Here is a 12,655-nt window from a genome sequence, read left to right on the forward strand (position 1 = left end):
GCCTCTGTAAAAATTATTCCTTTCCTCATGTGTAGGGAGTCGAGGAGGAAGTGAGAAAACATAAAACTAGTGTGAACCTGTGATCAATGGTTGGCATGCACTCGGTGGGCTGAAGAGCCTGTTTCCACACTGTATCTCTAAACCAAACTATAAATCAGGAATTACTTTGATTATACTATTAGAAAGAGATGTAATGATAGAAATGATGATCAGCGTAATTTATAACTCACCGTTATCCATTATTTGGATGTGGAACTGAAAGAGTAATGGAACCATTTTTAAACTTTCTAATTGCGCATCCAATGATGCTCCACAGGCTTTTAAGTTTGCAAGGTCAGTTTCCAGTTTTAGTTTCTGATTCTAAGATAGAAGACATTTGTAATTTTTAAATCAGTCTGATTAATCATGCTAAATAACACATCACATTAGGGCCAGGTAATTAAGAACTAAGTTAGTTATACAATAATTCAACATTATTAAAGGGAAATAAAGGGATCATTTTCAGATTAGCAGGTAAAATATCATAATAATGAGTGATTGGGACACAGCTTTCTACAACCTGCATTAAACTGATCTGAATGTTAAAACTGAGATGAAAGGGCAAAGTATGACCAAGCTTGTTGATAATTTAAATGTCGTAATATTCAAGAGTCAGCAAAGGAATACAGAAATAGGTCAACTGCGTGCTCAAGATAATTTCAGATGGAGGAGTACACCCTTCTCCAAACACTTCTAGCTACCAGTGAGGCAAGTGGAAAAATAAAATATGTGTTAAAATTATGAGTTACATGTTAACATTAGGAATTAACATAGTGAGTGTTTTCAGAGAAATCCAGGCATTATACTAATCAGAATGTTAGCAAGCAAGCTTATCAAGCAATGATGATACCGAATGGGATTATGAGTTTTATGGCAAGTGCTTGAAGTCCAATATAATCTAATCTCACTGCAATTATATAGGGGCTTGATGTGTTTACCTTTTGTGATCTGTGTGCATTGAAGGTGGTGCAGATAAATGTATTTGATTCCAGGGCCAAAGAAGTTGTTGTACGAGTAATGGCCGAGTGCAAAGAGCCTACAGTAACTGGAAAAATGTAGAATATCTGAAAGAGATTGACTAGATAAAATATTCATACAATGCTTTCTTTGGATATGAATCTAGAACTAAAAGCATAATCTAATAGATAAGGTAGACACAAAATGCTGGAGTAACTCAGCGGGTCAGGCAGCATCTCTGGAGAGAAGGGTGATGTTTCGGGTCGAGACCCTTCTTCAGACTATCTAATGGATAAGAGGTTGACCAGTTTGGTTTGAGATGAGGAGAATGTTCTGTATTTGGACAGTGGGAATCTTTGAAACTTTTTTATCAACAAAAACTGCAGATGTTCAGATTCTGGGTATGTTTAAGGTTGAGATGAATACCCTTGTGACATGAAGGCAGATTGTCAGAAATGTGGATTTGAAGTAGAGAAATGAACTAAAGCGTACCTAATGGTGAAGTAGGCATTTGGCGCGTTTGCCTTCATTGGTTATGGTATTGAGTACAGTAGTTGGGATGTCAAGTTACAGCCGTTGATCAGTCCATATTTGCAGTACTATGTATAGGTCTGATCACCCTGTGACAAGAGGAATGTCATTAAACTGGGAAGGATGCAACAAATATTGATGACAATGTTGCCTGGTCAAGAGGGTTTATGTTATAAGGAGAGGCTGGATAGACAAGGACTATTTTGGAGACCTACTTATGGAGGTTTGTAAAATCATGAGGTCACATAAGAGATAAATAGCTACTATCTTGTCCCCAGGGTAGGGGAGCATAAAACTGGAGGACATAGGTATTAGGTGAGAGGGGAAAAATTTAAATGTGAGCAACTTTTTTTTTTTACCCAGAAAGTGGTGAGTGAATGAAACAAGCCTCCAGTGGAAGTGGTGGGGTACAATTGCAACATTTAAAAGACACTTGGACAGGTACAGCACAGGCTTGGAGGGACATGGCCCAGGCACAGGCAAGTGGGACCAGTTCAGTTGGGCAATTTGGTCGGCATGCACAAATTGAGCCGAAGGACTTGTTTCCATGATTTATAAATCTATTTGACACTATGAATGGTTGCTTCCAAAGTCAGCTTATAAATAGGTGTTAGTTTTGCAGCTTTCTCACCAAATCATTGTAAATTCATGGTTATATTTAATGCCATTGACTTGGCATATGCTGCACAACTGTTCTTTTAGAAAAAAAACGAAATTTGCAAAATCCTCTGAATAAGCCCTTCAGGACAATTGCATAAAAGGAAAGACTGAACATTAAAGAGACAATATAAATTACCTTCAATCCGTCCAACTGTTTATTAATTTTTTTATGCTTATCTTGTACGTGCTCCAAAGAATTTTCAAGTTCACCAAGTTCAAACTCTCTTACTGCAAATCAAAGGAAACATTGTTTAAATCAATAAATGTCAAATCATGCGTGGACTACACATTTGCTACTAATTAAAAATCTTAGAAATGACGACGTACAGTATATGTTTACAAAGTTTGTGTTTGTGCAGAGATGTCAATTAAGGCCAATACTAATTTATTAAAAGTAGGTTGGATCTAACACACAGCTCAGTTTTTCAATAAAATGTGATACTTCATTGAATTTCAGGATGGAAAGGAGATGATTCTGTCTGCAACATGTATGGCAACAATTTGAATTTTTACAATTAGCAACCCTCTCTGTAAGCATGAAGAATTTGAAGAAGATTCTGCAATTATATCTGAAGTCTTTAAAAATGTTTTAACTTAGAGATACAATGTGGAAACAGACCCTTCGGCCCACCAAGTCCATATTGACTATCAACACCTGCACACTAGTTCTATGCAATGCCACTTTCACATCCAAAGGGCAATGTTTGCAGAAGCCACTTAACCTACAAACCTGCACGTCTTTGGAAAACAGAGCACCCGTAGAAAACCCATGTAGTCACAGGAAGAACGCATAAGCGCCGCTCAGACAGCACCCCTAGTCAGGATCGAACTTGGGTCTCTGGTGCTGTGAGGCAGCAGCTCTCCCTCTGTGCCACAGTGCTGCCCCTTTGATGAACTGTTATATATCAATTGCAAAGTATTAAAGGAACTGTGGCAGTGTGGATCCAGAACTAAGGTGGTAAGCCAACCATTTGGGTGAACCTTTGTTTTTTTTAGACTGGAGTATAGTGTAAAAGTGCCCCTCAGGATTTGGCTCTCCTTCAATGGTTATCTGAACTTGGATTCAGGCAACATATTTTCAAAAATCTCCAAGATACTTTCATAAATTTTCAAATGACCCAATGATTATAAATAAACAAATACACCATAGAACAGTGCAGCACTGGAACACGCCCTTCAGTCCACTATGTCCATGTTGAGCATGATATAAAATTAAACTAATCTCCTCAGCCTGCATGTGGTCTACACTCCTCCATTCCCTGCAAATCCAAGTGACCATCTAAAAGCCACTATCATATCTGCCTTCATCACCCTGGCAGTGTGTACCAGGCGCCCAATACTCTCTTGCTAGCCGTCTAACAAAAAAACTTGCTCTGCACATCTCCTTAAACTTTATCTCTCTCTTCCAAAAGCTATGCCCTCTAGTCTTTGACACTGTCCTAAATGGTTTGAAGCTAACTGTGGGAAGAAATGGATTGACTAATGAAGTGGATGGGATCTGGCAATGATATCATGCAGTTGGAAGGAAGGATGAGACGACAATAGTGCTACAATTTTCAAGATAGGGCTGCAAGACCGACAAGCATCAAGCTACATAATTCAAAGCATCAAAGTTTTCAGGCAAGTTGATAATCCTTAGATGTATAAAAAGGCAAAACATACAAAACTTAAGAAAAGAACCAAGGTGCTGGAATAACTCAGGGGTCTAGCAGCATTTCTGGAGAACATGCATCTGTGAATTTTTGGATTGGAACCTTCTTCAGACAGTCTGAAGCATTTGAGCACCTGAAGAACTCCAGACCTTGGCTTGGTTGTTAATTTGGCATCCAAAGGGCAATGTTTGCAGAAGCCACTTAACTTACAAACCTGCACGTCTTTGGAAAACAGAGCACCCGTAGAAAACCCATGTAGTCACAGGAAGAACGCATAAGCTCCGCTCAGACAGCACCCCTAGTCAGGATCGAACTTGGGTCTCTGGTGCTGTGAGGCAGCAGCTCTCCCTCTGTGCCACAGTGCTGCCCCTTTGATGAACTGTTATATATCAATTGCAAAGTATTAAAGGAACTGTGGCAGCATGGATCCAGAACTAAGGTGGTAAGCCAACCATTTGGGTGAACCTTTGTTTTTTTTAGACTGGAGTATAGTGTAAAAGTGCCCCTCAGGATTTGGCTCTCCTTCAATGGTTATCTGAACTCGGATTCAGGCAACATATTTTCAAAAATCTCCAAGATACTTTCATAAATTTTCAAATGACCCAATGATTATAAATAAACGAATAGACCATAGAACAGTGCAGCACTGGAACACACCCTTCAGTCCAACATGTCCATGTTGAGCATGATATAAAATTAAACTAATCTCCTCAGCCTGCATGTGGTCTACACTCCTCCATTCCCTGCAAATCCAAGTGACCATCTAAAAGCCACTATCATATCTGCCTTCATCACCCTGGCAGTGTGTACCAGGCGCCCAATACTCTCTTGCTAGCCGTCTAACAAAAAAACTTGCTCTGCACATCTCCTTAAACTTTATCTCTCTCTTCCAAAAGCTATGCCCTCTAGTCTTTGACATTGTCCTAAATGGTTTGAAGCTAACTGTGGGAAGAAATGGATTGACTAATGAAGTGGATGGGATCTGGCAATGATATCATGCAGTTGGAAGGAAGGATGAGACGACAATAGTGCTACAATTTTCAAGATAGGGCTGCAAGACCGACAAGCATCAAGCTACATAATTCAAAGCATCAAAGTTTTCAGGCAAGTTGATAATCCTTAGATGTATAAAAAGGCAAAACATACAAAACTTAAGAAAAGACACAAGGTGCTGGAATAACTCAGCGGGTCAGGCAGCATTTCTGGAGAACATGCATCTGTGATATTTTGGATTGGAACCTTTCTTCAGACAGTCTGAAGCATTTGAGCACCTGAAGCACTCCAGCACCTTGTCTTTTTTGTAAATCAGCATCAGCATCAGCATTTGTCTCTACAAAACTCAGTAAACCTTTGCAAGTCACTGGTTGATCTTTACTGCAGGACAGCTTATTTTAGATAAGATCTGGAGTGAAAATTTTGCAGATTGGTATCAGAATTGAGAAAATTATGTAATGGGAAAAGATCAGAGGTGGATGTTCTCCACAAAACAGATGTTACAAGGACATATTATAGAGCTATTAAAAATTGACGGTATTGATAACATAAATATTGCGAAGCTACTTCTTTAATGCAACAATTAGCTATCTAGTTTGCTGCCTGAAAGGATGAGTGAAATAAAATTAATTATAATTTTCACAGAGAAACTGATATGAAGATAGCGTGAAGAAGAGATACTCATTGAATAGTTTCTTTAAAGAGCATGGAAAATTATCTTTTAATTCTTAATTTCAGACTGAGTGTAAAGATTTAATATCCGAGCATATATGACAGATATGAAAGCACAGTGGTGCAACGTGTAAAAAATACCCCTTGTGTATAAGGAGTGGATATGTAACTGGGATAGTATAGAACTAGTGTGAACAGATGATTAATAGTTGGCATGGACTTTGGTGGCCGTAGGGCCTGTTTCCATGCTGCATCTTTCAATCAATCTAACTGGCAGAATGGAATTAAATCCTTATTTAATGGGAAGGGAAGAAATACAGTCAAGATGGTCGTGAAAGTCGAAGTTAAATGGATTTAATGGCTTGCCTATCTCCTGACCTGAAGAGAGAAGGAAATAATCAGAGATGGACCTTGTGAAAGTGAGAACAATATGGAAACTGACAGCAAAAGTAATAAAATTTGACTTCCCCACTGCTGCAATAAGCTGCACTAATGCAGACATAATTATACTGGTCAAACAGTTGAGAAAGGGTGCCAGCCAGAGTCGGATTGAAACAAGACTGTTGCACATATCCTACAAAGAGGTAGCTATATCTTGGCTATGTCCAATTTCCATAGGTTCACATTTGATAAAGAATAGGTCTGAGATTGAAGCAGCTGTTCAACGTGAGAACAAGTTCAGACAAGCAAATTAATGGGTTGGGAGGGGTACTGGTAAGACATCTGTTCAAGGAAGAAGTGGTGAGATCTCAACCCTCTTAGTGAGGATACAGGTACAGAAGGATTTTTAATTCATAATAAGGATGAAGCAATTGGAACAAGGGAATTGTCAAAGCAGCAGAGGACATCAAAGGTGTCATGGGTGTATGTTAGGAAGGGACGACCAGGGGCAGAAGGATGCAGTTAAGAGATGAAGAAATAAATTTGGTGTTCAGGACCAGGATAAAAACCATGGGTCTGTCCACATAGCCCTGTTTGTGAATCTAGCATGAAAGGTAGGACAGGGCGTGCAGGGGTGGGTCAAAACTAGGCTGGACGATTTGGAGAGATTATCTTACAAGGAAATTACATTTGTGAATGCTTGGGAGACAATGGCCTGATGATTGGTGGTGATGACAGTCCAGAGGGATGTGTCTTATGAGTTAATGCTTGACCTCTGTGAGATTGAGGTAAAATGGCCAGACCCCACAGCACCAACCACAAAAAAAATACAAGAGCACAGAATAGCAATATGTTAGGTTTAGGATTATTATTGTCATATGTACCAAGATACAGTGAAAAGCTTTGTTTGCATGCTATCCAAACAGATCTGATATACCATACATAAATACAACCAAGTCAAACAGAAGTACACCAGGTAGAACGAAGGGGAAGATACAGAGTGCAGAATATAGTCCTCATCATTGTAGCGAATCAGTTCTGTAGAGAAACTCCAATCCCCACAATGGGGTAGAGTTGAAATGGATAGTATCCTAGTTTACAGAAGCAGCTCAGAAGTCTGATAACAGAGCATCACGTGTCATTTTGTACTCCCAAATCAAGTATTTACCAGATCAAATGAAGAATAAGGCTGTCCATCCCTAAATGTCTAAAGCACTTGAACCAAGGATGCAAACTTCCACATCAAAATTAGCAATTCATCACACAATGATGCCATATGTATGAAACTATAGGTAGCTGGTGTACTTATAAGATTGCATTCAAGACCAGGAATAGATTTCAGGAAGGAACTTCTCTGCATAGATTGTGAACATTATGCTAAATCCCTACAAAATACAAGCACCACCACCTACCTGTCCTTAGTTGGCTAAATTACAGCATTTAGTAAAAGTCAGTTATACCTTCCCTATAAATGTTGAAATAACACAAAAATAATAATTACATTTACTTACATTTTACCTGCTTGAAAATAAATTCTTCCAAGAAACTTAGATTAAGTGATGTATAGTTATGCCTTGAGATCCGGCCACAAAAATGGGAGGATTCTGCCATATCAGCATCATCAACTGAATCTTCGTAACCCTGTTGCTGCTGCTTCGAGAGCTCAGCTGCCTCCTTCTCAAAGTCTCCTGTTTAAATTTAGAGTCACAGTTGTTACATCTGAGAATGCAGTTTGAGAAGGAAGGGATTGATGTAATGCAGGAGTCGGCAACCTTTTTCTGCATAGGGGCCGGGAAGCATGTCTGTGAGCAGATGGCGGGCCACATCTATCACATGTACACATGGATCCCACCCCCATCCCGTCCGGATGGCAGGCATCAAATCACGTGTTCACAGAAGGTAGACAAAAATGCTGAAGAAACTCAGCAGGTGAGGCAGCTTCATGCAATCCTTGCATGTCTCACCCACTGAGTTTCTCCAGCATTTTTGTCTACCTTCGATTTTTCCAGCAGCTACAGTTCTTTCTTAAACGTGTTCACAGAAGGTGCACAAACTTTTTGATAAATTTGTTTGTTTGTGATGACAACTAAAATAATTTGAAGCTTTGCTAATGCAGTATTAACATCTTAAACATTTCGCAAACATTCTATATTTGTATCCTGACACACAATTTGAAACCTGACCAGAATCCAAAAGAGATGCTCTGGAGGATTTTATCTGCAGTAGCCTGGGCTTTATGTCTATGAGGTGTGTGCATGGTGTTGAAGAGAATTTGAAAAGTGCTATGGGGATCCTAGCTTTACCGAGGGATTGCCACAATGAGCTAAATATGTTTGTATTCATTCATCAAACCATTTACACTTCTTAATAGGAAAAGCTGACCCATAATTTGAAAAAAAAAAAAAAACTTTTCTCAGGTAGTGCATTTTAGTGCCGGGAATCCAATATAAATCTCTGACCTCTGTTGCTGGAGTAAGTGAAGCAGCCACTCAACGGTGAGGTGGATGGCTCAGGAGTAGACCCCAGATCGAATGGCAAGTGCAAACATAACAAGCAGAGCTTTAGCTTAGGAATTCAGTCCAGCCTATGAAAATGTACCTCATTTTGAAATACATTTAAACTTTGCTTGTCAAGTGGGCCAAACACTAATTAGATACAGTTGCTAATATTTATAGAAGGAACTTGAACAAAGTGTAAAGGTCACACTGATGATGAGCAATGAAAAATGGAGGCCGAGATGAAAATTTAAACAAGGGGTCGGCAACCTATGGCCCCCGGGCCGAATCCGGCCCGTAACCCGAAATCATCCGGCCGCAGACGTATTTTTTTTTCCTTAATCATCCGGCCCGCAGACTTCCGTCATCTCCGGTACCTGGAAGGTGATTTGGCTGTACGGCATCCTGCGCAAAGCCCCCGGTATGGCTGCGCACCTTCTGTGTCTGGGCTTCACTGTCGGGATCGGGGTTGTCAGTGGGCCAGGGACGAGTGAGTATGATATTTGAGCTCAGTGCGTCCTCGAAGGCGCAGGATCTATGTGAACACATGATTTGATGCCTGCCATCCGGGGCGGGATCCATGTGTACACATGATAGATGTGGCCACAGACATATGTCCTGGCCCCTTGGCAGAAAAGGTTGCCAACCCATGATTTAAACCAATACTGGAAACATCTGATGTATAAACAAGAAACGAACATGTCACGAGGCATATGAATTAGGAAGTAGTAAATATCTCATGATTCAAATTTTGAAGGAGATGCCTGAGAAATTTGCAGAAAATAAACTAAAATTAATAATGACACTGTGTAAGCTTGAGTAATACTACAACATGTGTGAGCACAAAGCTGGTGATTATGAATGAACAAAGAACTAACAATGGTACGTAAACAGGGGTCACAAGCTGTCTTTCAATGTAAACCAAGAACCAAAAGACACAGCGAGAATTCTAAGTTGAGAATCATGTACAAGTTGTTCATTCAGCCTGATCAAATAATGCTGGTGTCAGGATATGTTGAGACAGGTGCATGTGCTTGCCTGGCTGCCACCCTCTGAATAAATATTACAGTCTACATCATTTGCATACATCATCATTTAAGTGCCCAAGTTTTGGCAATGCATGGCGACTAGCAGTGGTTGCTCTGGGGCAAGGCCCAGCGTACTAAATAACTGGGAAAAAAAGACTGACAGCTGAGAAGACCATGCCTCCAGCTTTCCCTGGTAGAACACAGAACAGCACAGGAACAGTCCCTTCAGCCCACAATGCCCATGCCGAACATGATGCCAAAACCATCTCTTTTCTAACTACGTAGAATCCATTTCCGTTCATTCTCAACATATCCATATACCTATCCAAAAAACTCTTAAATGCCACCATCGTAAGGGACTGAAACCACCAATCCTTGCAGCGCGGATTCAGCCTCAGAGCAAGGTTGTACGTCTCCTTTGAACTTTGCCCCACTTACCATGAAAGCTCTGCCCTCTAGTATTTGAATTTTGCATCCTGGGAAAAAGGTTCTGACTGTCTACTCATGCCTGTCATAATTTTATATATTTCTATCTTGGCCTCTGGTGTTCCAGAGCCAAAAATCCATCCAACTTCTACCTGTTGCTAATATCCCCTAATCCAGGCATTATTCTGATAAATTTGTTCAGTGCCCTTTCCAAAGCCTCCACATCCTAGGTGTAATGCGGTGACCAGAACTGCATGCAATACTCTAAATGAGGTCTAACTAAAGTCCTATAAAGTTGACGTCCTGATTTATACCCAATGCCGCGACCTATGAAGACAGGCATGACATTTGCCTTTTTTGCCACTGTATCTACTTGGAGGGATATTTGGGTCCTATTCCATAACTCCCTGAAAGTGCGATACATCAATGCTGTTGAGGGTCATGCCATTAATTATATACATTTCCCCCTCACATTTGACCTCCCAAAGGGCAACAGCTTGCAATTGCTCAGATTAAACTCCATCTGCCATTTCTCCACCCATTTCTGTAGCAGATCGATGTCCCGCTGTATAACTTGACAGCCCTCCTCACAGTCTATGACCCCAGCGATCTTGGTGTCATCTGCAAACTTACTAACCAACCTATCTACGCTTAGATCCAAGTCATTTATATACATCATAAACATCCGAGGTCCCAGCACAGATCACTGCTGAACTGTGGTCACAGACCTCTAGTCTGAGTATTGTCCTTCCACCACAATCCCCTGTCTGTAAGGCAATTCCAAATCTATACTATCTACTCACTGTTAATCCCATGCATCTGAATCATCAGGATCAGCTTTCCATTGGGCCCTTTGACAAATGCCTTTCTAAAATACGTAGACAACACCCACTGCCCTCCCCTCACTGATCTCCTTTGTCAACCTCAAAAAGCAAACATGTTAATGAGTCAAGACATAGAAACATAGAAAATAGGTGCAGGAGGAGGCCATTTGGCCCTTCGAGCCAGCACCGCCATTCATTGTGATCATGGCTGATCATCCCCTATCAATAACCCGTTCCTGCCTTCTCCCCATATCCCTTGTACACAACCTGTCATGTACAAAGCCAGGTCTGAAGGGTCTCGATCCGAAACATCACCCATTCCTTCTCTCCAAAGATGCTGCCCGTCGGGCCGAGTTACTCCAGCATTTTGTGTGTATCTTGTGTACAAAGCCATGTTGATTGCCCCTAATTAACCCATTCTCCACCAAATGAGAGTAAATCCTACCCCAAAATATCCTTTCCAATAGCTTCCCTACCACTGACATGAGGCTCACCGGCCTATAATTCCCTGGATTCTCTCTCCTTTCTTAAACACAGAAACAACTTTAGCTACTCTCCAGTCCTCCAGTACCTCGCCTGTGGCTAGTGAAGTCACATACATCCTCATCAAGGTTCCCGCGATCTCCTCTCGTCGCACTCCTGGGATAAATCTCATCAGGTCCCGGGGATTTATCCACCTTGATGCTTTTCAAAAGCTCTAACACCTCCCCTTAATCTCAAACTGCCCTTGCATGTTAGTATTCTCCACACAATTCATTGTCTTCCATGTCCTTCTCCTTGGTGAAAATAGATGCAAAGTCTTATTTAGTTCCTACATACCCAGACTCAAAGTACTAATTTCTTTCTTGATCCTTGAGTGGTCCTGCTTTCTCCCTGGTTACATTCTTGCTTTTCATATAGGTATAAAGAGCTTTGGGATTTGGGGCCCTTCTATTTGTCCGCTTGAGTTATTTTCTCCATTCGTTATATTTCCCAAAGGCCTCTCAGATCTTGCTTGTGCTCCCTTTTTCTCTTTGATCAAATTTACAACCTCTGGTGATATTCAGAAACTATGTTTTTTTTTTTAATTAATGAATCATTTGAAGCATTTTAAAGATTAAAAAATAAAAGGTCAATCACCTAAAGAGATAAAAGTAAACAATTGATTTAAACAATTACGTTACTTCTCCATTTATATAAATTGGGCTCTCAGTTCCATGTCTAAAGGATCTGTCCCATTTTCACTACCTAATTCACGACCTCTGTCGTGGTTGCCCTTGACTCATACTCGCAGCATGGTCGTCACGAGGTCGTAGGTAGGTCGTAGCAGGCCATGATGCTAGTCGTAGGTACTCGTGGCATCGTAGGTTAGGGCGTTTTTTTCTAACCTGATGAAAAATGTCCACGAGAAAAAAAGTCGTGAATTATGTTTTGAAAGTGGGACATACCATTAACTCAGCAGCGGTTCAGCAGATGGGGCCCTCTGCATAAATACCAGGAATTCAGCAAATCCCTGTTTGGAATCCTAAATTTCCTAACATTGGCAAGAATAAATGCCAGCAGTTCACTGTGGTCGACTGCCAACTGCACAAGTTCCAGTCCAGTACTCCTACATTGGAGCCAACAGAAAATATAAAAATGACTGGCCTTTTACAAAAGTAGCATGGCTTACTTCCAACATACAAGATCTTACACGTTTTGCCGTGACAAAAAATGTTTGAGGACTTCCAATGTTTCTGTGGGTAGTTGAAAACAGAGAATATAGAAAACAGAATATAAACAGTTTCTCATGACATTTTTCAATATGGTAAGGTGATATAATAAAGACTAATCTTCTATCTACCCTTTAAATGCAATATATACAAGTGAGTTTCCATTGCTCTATAGCCAGTGAATTCTTGCATTTCACATATTTCTTTATAATATGTATTTTGACCGTTTCAGTCCTTGCCAGCTGTCAGAGCACTCTCATCAGTCCCATTCCTCCACTCATCTCCCTGTAACAATTCTCTTTCTCA

At 40.5% G+C, this 12,655-nt stretch overlaps 1 protein-coding gene across 4 annotated transcripts in view; it reads right to left on the reverse strand.

Annotated features, from left to right (window-relative positions):
• LOC129701642 (uncharacterized) overlaps window positions 1-12,655 on the reverse strand; it is a 45,424-nt gene that overhangs the window by 11,509 nt on the left and 21,260 nt on the right. For 3 of the 4 annotated variants that reach the window (XM_055642980.1, XM_055642971.1, XM_055642984.1), the window contains exons 9-11: window positions 7,397-7,573; window positions 2,324-2,415; window positions 231-360 (exon numbers count right to left, since the gene is read on the reverse strand). In XM_055642980.1, coding sequence (XP_055498955.1) covers window positions 231-360; window positions 2,324-2,415; window positions 7,397-7,573 — 399 coding nt within the window. The remainder of the gene's footprint in view (window positions 1-230; window positions 361-2,323; window positions 2,416-7,396; window positions 7,574-12,655) is intronic. The other variant, XM_055642991.1, reaches the window with a different exon arrangement.

The sequence above is a fragment of the Leucoraja erinacea genome, chromosome 1, assembly GCF_028641065.1.
Source record: "Leucoraja erinacea ecotype New England chromosome 1, Leri_hhj_1, whole genome shotgun sequence".
In the NCBI taxonomy this organism is placed as follows: domain Eukaryota; kingdom Metazoa; phylum Chordata; class Chondrichthyes; order Rajiformes; family Rajidae; genus Leucoraja; species Leucoraja erinaceus.